Here is a 13,359-nt window from a genome sequence, read left to right on the forward strand (position 1 = left end):
GGTGCCTTTACATTAGGAGCATAGATATTCAGGATTGAGACTTCCTCCTGATGAATTGTTCCTGTTATGAGTATGAAATGTCCATCTCCATTTCTTCTGATTGATTTTAGTTTGAAGTCGATTTTGTTAGATATTAGAATGGCCACACCCGCTTGTTTCTTAGGTCCATTTGCTTGGAAAACCTTTTCCCAACCCTTTACTCTGAGTAGGTGTCTATCTTTGTGGTTGAGGTGTGTTTCTTGTAAACAGTAGAATGTTGGATCCTGTTTTCATATCCAATCTCTAAGTCTGTGCCTCTTTATAGGTGAATTGAGTCCATTGATATTAAGTGATATTAATGACCAGTGGTTGTTGACTCCGGTCATTTTTTTTTTTTTTTAGGTAGTAGAGTGTATGTGTTTTCCTTCTTTGATTTGTGCTTGTGAATGGTCGCTAGATGTTTGAGTTATTGTAGGCAGTGTTGGATTCCTTCGGTAGTGATTTTCCTTCTAATATTCTCTGTAAGGCTGGATTAGTAGCTACGTATTGTTTAAATTTGTTTTTATCCTGGAATATTTTTTTTCTCCATTGATAGTGAACGATAGCTTGACTGGGTATAGTAGTCTGGGTTTGCATCCATGGTCTCTTTTTTCTGCAGTACCTCTATTCAGGATCTTCTGGCTTTCATGGTTTCCACAGAGAAGTCCGGTGTAAGCCTGATAGGTTTACCTTTATAAGTTACTTGACCGTTTTCCTTTGCAGCTCTTAAATTTTTTTCTTTAATCTGTATGTTTTGTGTTTTGATTATTATACAGTGAGGGGATGTTTTTTTCTGATCCATTCTATTCGGTGTTCTGTATGCTTCTTGAACCTTCATAGGAATATCGTTCTTTAGGTTGGGAAAGTTTTCTATAATTTTGTTGAATATATTTTCAGGGCCTTTGATCTGCAGTTCTTCTCCTTCTTCAATCACTATTGTTCTTAGATTTGGTTTTTTTTTTTATTGTGTCCCAGATTTCCTGAATGTTTTGTGAAGAGAATTTGTTGGATTTGCTGTTTTCTTTGATCAGAGCATTCATTTTATCTATGGTATCTTCAGAATCTGAGATTCGTTCTTCTATCTCTTGTATTCTATTTTTTATGCTTGATTCTGTAGTCTCCGTTCGTTTACCTAGGTTTTCCATATCCAGCCGGTTCTCGGTTTGTGTTTTCTTCATTGCCTCCATTTCAGTTTTCAATTCTTGAACTGTTTCCTTTACTTGTTTGATTGTTTTTTCTTGGTTTCTCAGGGTCTCATTCACGGATTTACTTACTTTTTCAAACTTTTTGTTATATTTCTCATCTATTTCTATACTCATTTCTTCAAACTTTTTGTTATATTTCTCATCCAATTCTTTAAGGGAGTTATTCATATCCTGTTTAAGGGACTCTATTGCTTTCATAATGGCACTTTTTTCCACTTCTTCTGGGTTAAGGTGTTCAAGGCCTTCTATTGTAGGGTCCTTGGGATCTGGTGTTTTCATGTTGTTTTTCAGATTGTTGGATGGGGTCTTGCCTTGGCGTCTGTCCATCTCTTACTTCAAATGTTCTCTATTGGAACTTCTGTTACTGAGTCAGGTTCCCTTCTTGGGCAGGTACTTCACTGACAGAATGCCCACCTTTCCTCAGGCAGGCTATTGAAGCACAGGCACTCCCTCTTTCCGGGATGTGCTTACAATGCAGGCTCAGCTTGCAAGGCAGCTGAGCTGGGGAAATTTTATGGCCCCAGGGGGAAGGGAGAAATATAGGAATTCGTACCTGGATGGGAGCTGGGATGGCAGGCGGGAAGGGGGAGCCAGTACTGCAGGGTGACCTGGGTGTCTATGGGGTCGGGGAACGCCCAAGCTCCTCTTCACCGGGACCCTGCCACGGGCCTGAAGCAAACTCACCCCTCCTATGGCCCTCTGCTAGAAGTCAGGGCCCCTGCTGGTCAGGAATGTGGCTGAGCTGGCACCTGGTCCACCTGTCCTCAGGGAGGCCTTTAAGACCCAGGAACTGCCTCCAGCCAGGATGCGCCTACAGCCCAGGCCCAGCTCGCAAGACAGCTGAGTTGGGGAAATTTTATGACCCCAGGGGGAAGGGAGAAATATAGGAATTCGTACCTGAATGGGAGCTGGGATGGCAGGCGGGAGGGGGTAGCCAGCACTGCAGGGCGCCCTGGGCGTCTATGGGGTCGGGGAATGCCCAAGCCCCTCCTCACTGGGACCCTGCCACGGCCAGAAGCAAACTCACCCCTCCGATGGCCCTCTGCTAGAAGTCAGGACCCCTCAATGCATTTTTAATGAAGAAAAACGTGATTTTATGAGGGAGGAATAAAATATATTGGTTTAAAAGTGGAAATTCTAATCTCAGCAAGACAGGCTGCTTTATCTTTTGTTTGTTCTGTATATCTGGCAGAATATGGCAAACAAAGGTCTGTGGAACTGAGAAGTACATTTGTGGGTAAAAGGTAACCCATCATTTTAAATAGAGAAATGGGCCCACACACTTTGGAGAAGGGTGCTGCTGAGCTGAGACCAAGGTAGCAAAGTGATTGAAAATATCCCATCCAAACATGTTCTCATGAAGAAAGTCATGGGGATTTTGACTGTATTAAATCTGCACAATGATTTTGGATCATTTTCTTTATATTAATTCTATCCGTCCATGAACATGGAAAGATTTCCTATCGCATCTTCTAGTGACTCACTCAACTTCTTTAGAGATTTAATGTATTCATTGTAGAGAATGTTTGCTTCCCTGTTTGGATTTGTTCCTGGGTATCTCCATTTCTCTGAGACTGTTGTAAATGAGAGTATGTCTGTCGTACTTTCTCTGAGTGTTTTTTGGGGGTTGGCTATAGAGAAACGATGTGATTTTGTCGTTTTGTTTTTATGATTTTCTTTTATTTAAAACATTTTTTCATATAATGTATCCTGACAACTATCTCTTCTCATTTGCTCCTCTTTTCCCTTCCCATCTGAATCTGACTCTCATTAGAAAAGAAGCAGGCTTCTAAAAGAGAATAATAAAATAAACACAATATCATGAGATAGAAGAAAAACTAACGTGATATTAATACAACAAAAATAAGGAAAGGAGCTGAAGATATACAGAGACCCTATGTACATTTGTACACTCAGGTAACCCATACAAACACTAAACTGAAAGCGAAAGTATATATTCAAAGAATGTAGACAGTAAAAAGAGGCAAAAATATATAGTAAAAAAGTAACAATAAAAAATAAGATAAAAAATTTAAGATAACTTTTGAAAATAATTATTTGTGTCTGAGGGGGATGTGAAAGCATACAGCTGGAGGCCTATCTCCCTACCCTGTGGGTTCTGTGGATCAAATTCATGACGTCAGAGTTGGTGTCAACCCACTGAGACATCTCATCAGCACATTCTTATCTTTCTTACCATTAAACCAAGTGCAAGCTGGAAAGTTTGTTATCGCTTCCTAGAAGTAAAAGGAGAGGGTCTAATGTCTGTAGCTAATACCTCCTCCTGAGCATCTCCCACTGCCCGTAATCATTAGAGAAACTAGAGTGAACAGAAAGTGAAAAGCCGATTGAACGGCAACTGCATGATGTAACTTCCATGTTGCTAGTCATGATCCTGTAGGTCTTGCGGCAGTGAAGTTGGTACAGTGTATGCATGTTCCAATAAACAACCCCTCACCCATAGCTCTATAAGCAAGTCCAATAAATTCATTGGTTTCCCATAACAAAACAGAAGGAGTAAAAGAAATCTAACGATAAGTAAATGATATTGTAAACATCACCAAGGTATAGAGATGCAAATACATCTTCATGTAACCATGTTCCATCACCTAATTATGATACTGCCTCCTAAACTGAGACTCTGACCCCAGCAATGAGGGTCTTTCTTCCCTCAGCCATTTTATCCTCAGTACTGTGTTCTCAGTACTGTGATAAGAAGTCTATCATTTTTCATTCTGTTTTGTAACTAACTGCCAAGAGACATCCCTTAGCCATGACAATCCTAGATGTAAATTTAGGACAAGCCTTGAAGAGTTAGAAGAAATAAGTAAATTGATTCAAATTTTAGTTTTAGGGAACAATTATCTCCAATTATTAACTTTTGTTGTTATTGTTGATAAATACCAAAGTAGCTGGGGAAAGAAAAGATAAAGTTCTCACAGGCAATTAATATAGGAAAAGGGAATTAAGAATAGGGAATTAATAAGGAAATGTGATATTATCTATATTTTAATTATAATTGTCATGGCACATTGACTTGTTATTTATAAGGAGTAATGCTGATCTTTATTTACTTATTTATATATTGTCAGGTTATCTTTTTAGCACAGGCCTTCTTACATCGCACTTTGTGGATTATGTTGAACTTGAACATGCAGCCATTCCCTGCCTCATCTTCTGAGTACTGGCAGAACAGACAAAAACCACCGTACCTTGCAGATGTTTATTCAACATACGCTGAAATCAGGGCAACAACTACCTGAAAGAACAGCTGAAGAATTGACAGCATGATAATTCAAAATGAAAGGACACTTCACTTTGCTCTAACCTCTAGACCAATGTTCCTTGGGCAGCAAGCAGGAGTCTGAGAATGAATTTAAATTGTTCTCCAAGTCAAAAACACACTTCCTGCATGATTCTTAATTAGTTTGAGAATAAGGGATGGAGATCTGTTTTACTGTATAAGGTAGGATCCCAAACTATAAACATTGCCGGAAGAGAAATGAAATCAGCCCCTCACAGAGCTCTTTCTGCTGCAACACCACGCAAAAAATTGTAAGGGATGGAAGCAACGTATGTGTCCACCAAAGCACCAGCAGGAAAAGAAGTAACCACTTTTATATATAAAAGCAGTGTTATATATAAAATCTAAATATTATTTAGCAGAGACAGAGAGAGAGAAGGAGGGGGGAGAGACTGTCATCTGGGACAACACTGAAGAAACCAAAGAAATGAGAAGATTCAGAAGCAGATAGTCAAATATTATATGTTTTCATTTATGTGTGAGCTTTTTTCTTTTTAAAACAAACATTGTAATTGCAAACTGAGCATAGAACAATGAATTTCCAGCAACAGAGTAGAAGAAGAAATGTAGAAAAATAGACATGCACTTATGGAAATGATTAGAAATGAAAAATAAATGTAGAGGGCTCTTATAAATCATAGGCATTAACAGGGCAGGCCTGGGCATGCGTATAACTCAGTGGTAGAGCACTTGCCTTAATTGTGCAATACGCACATAGGTTTAACATCCAGTAAGGAAAGAAGAAAGAGGAGATAGGAAAGGAAACTGACTATAATTAATAAAACTGCATTGTATATTCAGGTTATTCTATTTTGTTTCTGACTGTTTAGCTAATGTCATACAATAAAAAATATGAAGCAAACGTTCAACTCTATGCACAGTTTGTTGGAAATGATATGCCTTTTTCCATACTTTGAGACTGCATGAGAGCCACCCTTCAATCATTAAACTCGATTGTTTATTTGTCTGTAAAGTGGTGGCAGCCCTGTGACTTTGTTGATCCCACTGGAAATGTGATGATTACTACAAAATGCTAAAGTGCTGGCTGAAATGCAAGATGACCTTGCTCACGAATTGCAAGAGGCACAATCCTGTTCAGGTGATTCAAGGAAAATCAGCAAGGAAAACAAATGCCATTGTTTAAACTTCGTTTATTTGTAGGTTAAAATGTAATGCCATACGGTTTTAACAACCACTTAAAAAAGGATTTATATTTGCATAAAATGAAGCAAAACAGAAATATATGAAATCAAATACTATCTTGCTTCAAGTTTTCAAATCAGCACTTAGAGTCCCAATATGCATCTCTATACATTGTAAGTATATTATATAAATATACTATAAGTGATCTCGAAACCACAATAAATATTAAGTAGGTTTTTAGGCACACGGCATAAAAAATGCAGAGTCTGCATAATTCTACAGAGTGTGGAGCAACTCACTCTTAGGTCATTTTCACTCACCTATTTTACACAATATATACAGCCATCACGTGATCCTCTGTCACCTATGAATCTAACATTTCATACAGCGTTAGTGCCTTCTCACTCACTCTTTGTTACTATTGTTCTATATGGCTGTCATATAAGAAAATACTTCGCAGTCTTCTTCAATTAAGTGCCTAAATAAGTAGAGCCTATCTACAGAACACATTCATGGAATTATGCAGAGAGGCACGGACTCTCACAACTGTCCTTGGTAATACTGGGATTTACTTGCCCTGAAGGCAAAATTAGAAATTGAAAGATATACCAATGATTTTAAAATTGCCAATCATATTAAATCCAGTAATCATTAGAAACTGAGGTAACACCTGGTTTTCTTTTAAAGAGATAGAAATACTTGAAAATATGCCAAAAGTATTTTCTTAAAAAAAATCCTGGCAAAATATGACCTCAGTCACTGTAAGCTTTGTTTTTAATCATTTCGGTGCGAATGTAAACTGAGGAATGCGCTTCTTAGACTGCCTTATACTGTTGGGATTAAAGATCACAGCCATGGACACCTGAGATCACCTTCTGACAAGTGAAGCCCAATGCTTCTCATAGTAGAACCAACATCCATTGATAAAAATGAACCACGGGCAGCTGCTGCCATTTCAGCTACAAGTCTGACTCTGGCATATCTGGCATATCTGCCATCAAATACCCAATCCCATAGCGTCCATTGGGAGCAGTGTCCAGTGTCGGGGAACCACTTTGCTTTCGATAGATATTTTTACCAAAACTAGGCGACGACATTTCGCTTGGTATCTTGCCGTGAATGAGACTTGCATCATCTCCTTCCAAGTTCACAGGCTCTTTCAGGACTCTTCCTCTCTTGTAGGTCACAGAGGCCAAGTTCCCGGAGCTATCGTCTATGAGGTTGCAGCGACGAACAAGGAAAACAACAGGGACAGGAAGTATTGCAAGAGCCATCAGGGAGAAACAGACAACCATCCCCCACACCGGGTAGCTCAGAAATTCTTCTGAAGCCTGGTAAAGTCAAGGAAAGATAAATATCAACCATCTTCTTATGCACACATATGAAAGCATTATATTGGTCTTGGGTTTGTAAGTCAGGCTCTTACATAATTATTTCACTTGCTCTGACTGACAGTAAGTAATGGAAGTGTCATTCAACTAACTCAATGATTAAAGAGTATGATCATTAATATTTTTATTTCTTAGAATTCTGCCCTGACCCCTTTAAACTTGAGGGAATCCAAGGAGGAGATAAAGCCAAAGGAAAAAAGGGAGAGGGAGAAAGAGAGAGCAAACAGAGAGGGGGAGAGAGAGAGTGAGAGAGAGAGAGAGAGAGAGAGAGAGAGAGAGAGAGAGAGAGAGAGGTTATTTCCCAACCAAATGCTACCACATCTATTAGTTTAGGAAAACCAAAAGAATTGACAATAATTACAGAAAACTATCAATCACTAAGTTTGGGGGTACTCTGTTACTAAGTAACAGACATGTGTTATGTGTACCATACCACCTCTCAAAAATCTGAAAACCTAGACTTCAAAGAACATCTCGTCCCATGGTTTGATAAATAAGACAGGCTGGTCTATGTTTCCATTGTGAATGTGTTATTAATATGTAGAATTATTGACCATAGAAGAGTTAAAATCAGCACACTGATCTATAACAGCCAACACAGATCTCATGTGTGAGCCATTGTGGCTAGCACTACTTGGAAACACGCCTTCCATAGTCATTTGTTCATAGAAAACAATTGTCATAAAGCCTTGATTTAATATTTATTTAAATTACTATATATTGTGACTATGTATTTTAAGCATTACGAGTAGCTTATATTTAATGAATTTCTACAGATATACATTCCTGGAGCTTTACTATGCTTCCTAGAGTCAAAGGCCATGAAACCATTGTTCTTCAATGATAAAATGAAGAGATCTGGTTTAATAAATAGAAGGCTTTTTGAGTGTCATTTGCTAAAGAATACAGTGTATAAACATCAAAGCTGTGTGAGGTACAAATTATAAATCTTATTAACCCCAAATCAAAGCAGAATCTTTCAAAAGAGATAAATAAACAAATAAATTGATATAATACGATGAAGTAAATAAAATACAAAGATTTCTAACGTGGCATATTTTCACTTCAAAGTAAACTGGAGGGAGTAGGAACTTGGACTGGTATGTATAATGGAAAAAAATAATTGTTTTCTTTTATTTAAAAAAATCAAATTTTAAAAAGTCAAAAAAAAGATAAAAGAAAAAGAACTGACTTCTTTATTTTGCATTTTACCTTCTCCTCAATCCATGCGTTATAGCCGGGAGGACTTAATCCCATATTCACAATGCTAGCGATTAGCAATGTTAGTAGCATTAAAGGGGAAATGTATTTCCACATATAATAGTAATATCTGCTTGGAGCAAAGCCTAACATATCCGTTAGGTCTTCTATAAACCTGGGAAAAAGAAAACATTTAATTATTCCTCCATCATATGACATTACCTTACTAATTTGATAGAAATCTAGATATAAAGACTTTAGTATGTGTTGCACTGTTCACAGATTCAATGGATAGAGTGGGAGCTCTGTGAGCTAAGTGCCCACCATTTAAGCATGAGGGCTTAAGTTCAAATTCCAGCACCCACATAGAAAGCTAAGGAACATCAGTATGCATATCAACTTCAGCACTAAGGAAATGAGACTAACAAATCACAGGAGCTCGCTTGCCAGTCAGTCCAGCTGACATAGAAGGCCCCTGACTCAGGAAGAGAGTGTTTCCAAAAATTAAAATGGAAGGCAACAGAAGATGGTAATACAACGTTATCTTCTGGCTTCCACAGGTACATAAACAGACAACCTTACCTTTACATACATGCATACATACGAACACACACAAAGTCAAAATGAAAGATGATGTAGAGAATGAATATTTACTTATAAAATAAATTGAAGCTGTTATCAGTATGTTTAGCGCAAACCCCTAGCCAATTATTGAAATGTACTATGGATGATGACCTAGAATACGATTGCAAAATTTGTTTGTTGTTATGTTAAACACCTTGAACAACATTTTACAAAAATTATAGTGATTCTATGCTATCACAGAATACCACCATTGGGTGTTTAAATTTTATGGAATGCTCAGTATTTGTTTTTCTGAGTAGTATCATAATTGAAAGAATATTCTCATTCTGCAGTTCATTCAAATATCTCAGATATTTGTCAGATAAGTCCAATCTGAGTCTTAAAGCCCCTCCCCTAGGATTGTCTCTTTACTTTCTCCTGTAATTTCCCAGGGTCAGTTACCTGTGGCCTTCTCCATTTTCTGGTTCACAAAGACGTCTGATTTTCTTACTGCTTATAAACTAGCCATGTAACCAGAATCGTGGTTAGAATTTTGCTGGACCAGAGTGGGGGCAGGGTTGTCTGGTTACAGTGGTATAATTTATAAGGGAAGAAATTCAGTATCAACATGGCAACCGTATAGAGCCATTGTAAAAATAGCCATCTCCCTTTGAATTCAACTAAAAATGAACCTTGGAGCCACCATGATAACTCAGTGGATGAAGGCTCTGGCAACCAAGCCTGTGACCAGAATTAGATAGCCAGAAACTCCACAGTGTAAACATAGAATCACACTTGAAAATAGTTCTCTGACCTCCATGAGTGTACTGGAATATGTATTCCACACACACACACACACACACATAAATAAAAAATGTAGTGAAATCACAAATACTTAGATAAATAAAAAAATGAATCTTACAGGTACCCATTAGTCCCTGCATTGATGTTCTTTAACTGTCTACAAGCACTATACTTGAATGACAGTTTAGCTATGTTCAAAATTACGTTTTCTTTTCTCAATTATATACATATATAGTTATCAAATAATATATAAAAATGCCTGCTAACGAGCAGAGTTTTCTTTTAAATATTAGTATGATTCATCAAAATGAAGTTTTGTTTTAGTATGATGCTCAATATATTTTCTTGAACTAATAACTTAGAGACCTGGTATTAGCTATTACATCTGGTTTTGAAGAACTCCATGTACTCTTTCAATAATCACATTGTCACTTATTTCGGGTCAGTTCCTTCAGTATAGTTTTGTGTGATATATTCAATATATTAATGTATCCATTATATTTATTTGATTTTATAAAAAATAAATAAAAATTATTTTCCATTCTTAAATAATTAACTACTTTGCTTTCTTTTATGTTCCTTTTATTTTGGGGCCTCATTTATAGCATATTTAGGTTTTACACACAACTCTTTCTTAAATCCCAATTATTTCTGCTTTTACATCTATTTTTTCTTCTTTTATATTTTTGAAAATTAAAATAATTCTACAATCCCATCCTTTTGAAGTATCTGTCAAATCTAAAACTTGACTTAAGTATCTTGTGAAAATTCTATCTTTTTATGGCTTGCTGTATGACTCATTTCCTCATTTTCTTTCTTTTGAAATGACTTGTTTTCCTTAAGACTTGACTACATATAAAAGGAATTCATTTTCCCGAATTTTCAGGAGGAAAGAATGAGGACACCTCCATGGTTGCAAAATGATCAAAGATTGTCTTTGTATTGTCTCAGACCTGTGGCCTCTTCTTTTTCCTCCTCTCCTTTACCTGTTCTTCCATTTCAGACTGGCCTTGCTTATGTCTATCTTGCTAAATTAATTATCTTCTCATTATTTTTTTTTATTCAGAACAGAGTTTAATTCTAGAAGGGCACACTAGCTTGTTTCTGCTTTCAGAGACTGGTTTATTCCCTCACTGAATATCTTACTGTGTTCTAAGGTCTTTGCAGCCCTTGCAGTGAGGGATGCGACCCAAGACATTCATTTGAGATTAGGTCACGTCTTCAGAACAGCATGGCACGTTTTGCTTCAGTGAACTAAAGAGATTAAAGAAGGTGTCATAAGCCTAGCTGCATGTTTTCTACTGCTCTCTCCCATATAAGGGACACCAACAGATCTTTTCTGTAACAGTGGTTTATCCTTAACCTTTCATGAAGGATCATGGTGGGGGGATCCTCTTGTCAAAGACTGTAAACCTTTGATTTCACTTTTAAAGCCAATAAAGAACAAAAACAAATAAACACCTCAAAGCAAAAAAGAACCATGTAGCCATCATTTCCAGGTTTTTAGAATACCACTTTTACATTCATATTCATATTTACTAATAACACTGAGTTAGTATAATTTAATATTTTCTTTCTCTGTGCTAAACTGTTTGCTATGATAAAAATTTGAATTTACATTGTCTACTCTCAATTGCCTGCCGTCTTTCAAAGGTATAAGTGGAGATTCAGGTAGAAGTATATTAGGTTACTGAGCTTATGAAATCATAAAATCATTGGAGCTGAGCAGGAAGTATTCAATGCCGCTCAATGATGTAAAAGGAAAACTAATTAAATTGGAAAATTCTTGTATGAGAGTTTCCATGCCAAAACCTTAGATAAACTGTGACCTTTGAAATAAAGCTGTGTTATTCCAAATGAAAACTCTGTCATCTTTTAACATACGCTTTTCTTCAAAACCTACTGTATCTAACTTGAAAGATGATTGTTAAAATCAAAAATGACATATGCAGAACATACTATTTCTTATGCAATAGGAATTCAACAAATGCAGCTATTCTTGGCATTCTCTTATTGTTGTTGGTTAGAAACACTATCATTAAAAAATGATATTCTCTAGCAAGCCTTCTTCAAATAATAAACTATTTAAATGTAAATCTAAGTTAATAACTTATTAATTGAGAGGGAAATCTAGTAACAGTGTCGGATTCTATCACAGTGAAGGTTAGGAGTCATTGCCATGTGGTAACACATTAAGAAACGTGGCTTTGTAATCAAGATCTAAATCAAATTTCTATCTGTACAGTTAGCACACTGTGCCTTTTCAAGCAGGAAGAAACAATCCCTCATCTTAAAAGTGTGTGTAATGTTAGTCACTAAAGAACATTTCTCCGTAGACATTTAATTTTAGAACAATTTTTGGTTCATAACAAAGCTGACCTAAAGATGCTAAATCCAATATATCTCTGATCCCAACTCATGAGTCATGTCCCCCATTATCAACATCCTATATCAGAGTTGCATATATATTAGAAATGATAAGCTGGTATCGACATATCACTATTCTCTACTGCCCATAGCTCAAATTCATTATTAGTATTACGCCTTCTATGGGTTTGGACAAAACCATAACAATTTATATTTATTATTATTATATGTGTTCTAAACAGCCCTTGGACTCAATCTACAAATCTTTCCCTATCCCCAGTTGCTATCAAACACTTATCACGATACTATCTAAACAGATGTAACAAGTTGGAATCCATTCGGATACAGCATTATCAGCTACAGCTTCTGTCTCTTAGCAATACACATTATATTTCCAACATTGCTTTCATAACTTGGTAGGAATTTATCTAGGATTGGACAATATTTTCCTCTGTGGGTAGATTTATCCATTCATCTGTTCAAAGGTATCTTGACTGTTTCTGATTTTTAACCATTCTTAGAAAAGCGGCTATAACCATTTTTGTACTAGTTTTCATCTGGAATATATTTCTTCTTAATAAATACCAAACTGTATACCTGACATGTCATAGGATACAGTGTCTTCATTTTATCACAAGCTGGAGAACTGTCTTCTGAAATGGCTCCTTCGTCTCACATCTCCAACAGCGATGATTGAGGGTTTCTTCTAGTCTAGATTCTCATCAGTACTTTGTGTTGTTGGTGTTTGAAATGTTATCCCTTCCAGCGAGTGTTAAGGATATCTCATTGCTATCTTAATTTGCATTTCATTTTTCATACATATGTATATGTAGGTATGTGTGATTGTATATGTATGCTTACATATCTGTGTGTACATGTGTATGTATGTATGTATGGATGGATGGATGGATGCGTGGATGCATAGATGCATGTATGTATGTGGGTATGTTGCCCTGGGGATTGGCATTGCATGTTATACTAGCCGGGTTTGTGCCAACTTGAAACAAGCTAGAGTAATCAGAGGAAGGAGCCTTAGTGGAGGAAATGCCTCTATGAGATCCAGCTGTAAGATGTTTTCTCATTTAATGACCAATAGGCGTCATGGTGGATGACGTCATGGTGGATGGTGCCATCCTTGGGCTGCTGGTCCTAAGTTCTATATTAGAAGGTGGAATGAACAAGCCATGGGAAGCAAGCCAGGAAGCAGCATTCACCCATGGCTTCTGTGTCAGTCCCTGCCTCCAGGTGCCAGCCCTGCTTGAGTTCCTGCCCTGACTTTCTCCAGTACTGGACTATGATCCAGAAGTGTAAACCAAATTAAAATCTTCCCTCTTCATCTTGCTCTTGGTGAAGGTGTTTGATC

At 37.0% G+C, this 13,359-nt stretch overlaps 1 protein-coding gene across 1 annotated transcript in view; it reads right to left on the bottom strand.

Annotated features, from left to right (window-relative positions):
* Positions 1–5,658: 5,658 nt before the first annotated feature.
* Positions 5,659–13,359, bottom strand: part of Slc6a15 (solute carrier family 6 member 15) — a 51,659-nt gene continuing 43,958 nt past the window's right edge. The window contains exons 11-12 of the mRNA XM_048418656.3: positions 8,274–8,436; positions 5,659–7,001 (exon numbers count right to left, since the gene is read on the bottom strand). Of these exons, the coding sequence (XP_048274613.2) occupies positions 6,630–7,001; positions 8,274–8,436 (535 nt within the window). The 3' untranslated portion in view covers positions 5,659–6,629. The remainder of the gene's footprint in view (positions 7,002–8,273; positions 8,437–13,359) is intronic.

The sequence above is a fragment of the Myodes glareolus genome, chromosome 26 (assembly GCF_982192425.1).
Source record: "Myodes glareolus chromosome 26, mMyoGla1.1, whole genome shotgun sequence".
Lineage (NCBI taxonomy): Eukaryota > Metazoa > Chordata > Mammalia > Rodentia > Cricetidae > Myodes > Myodes glareolus.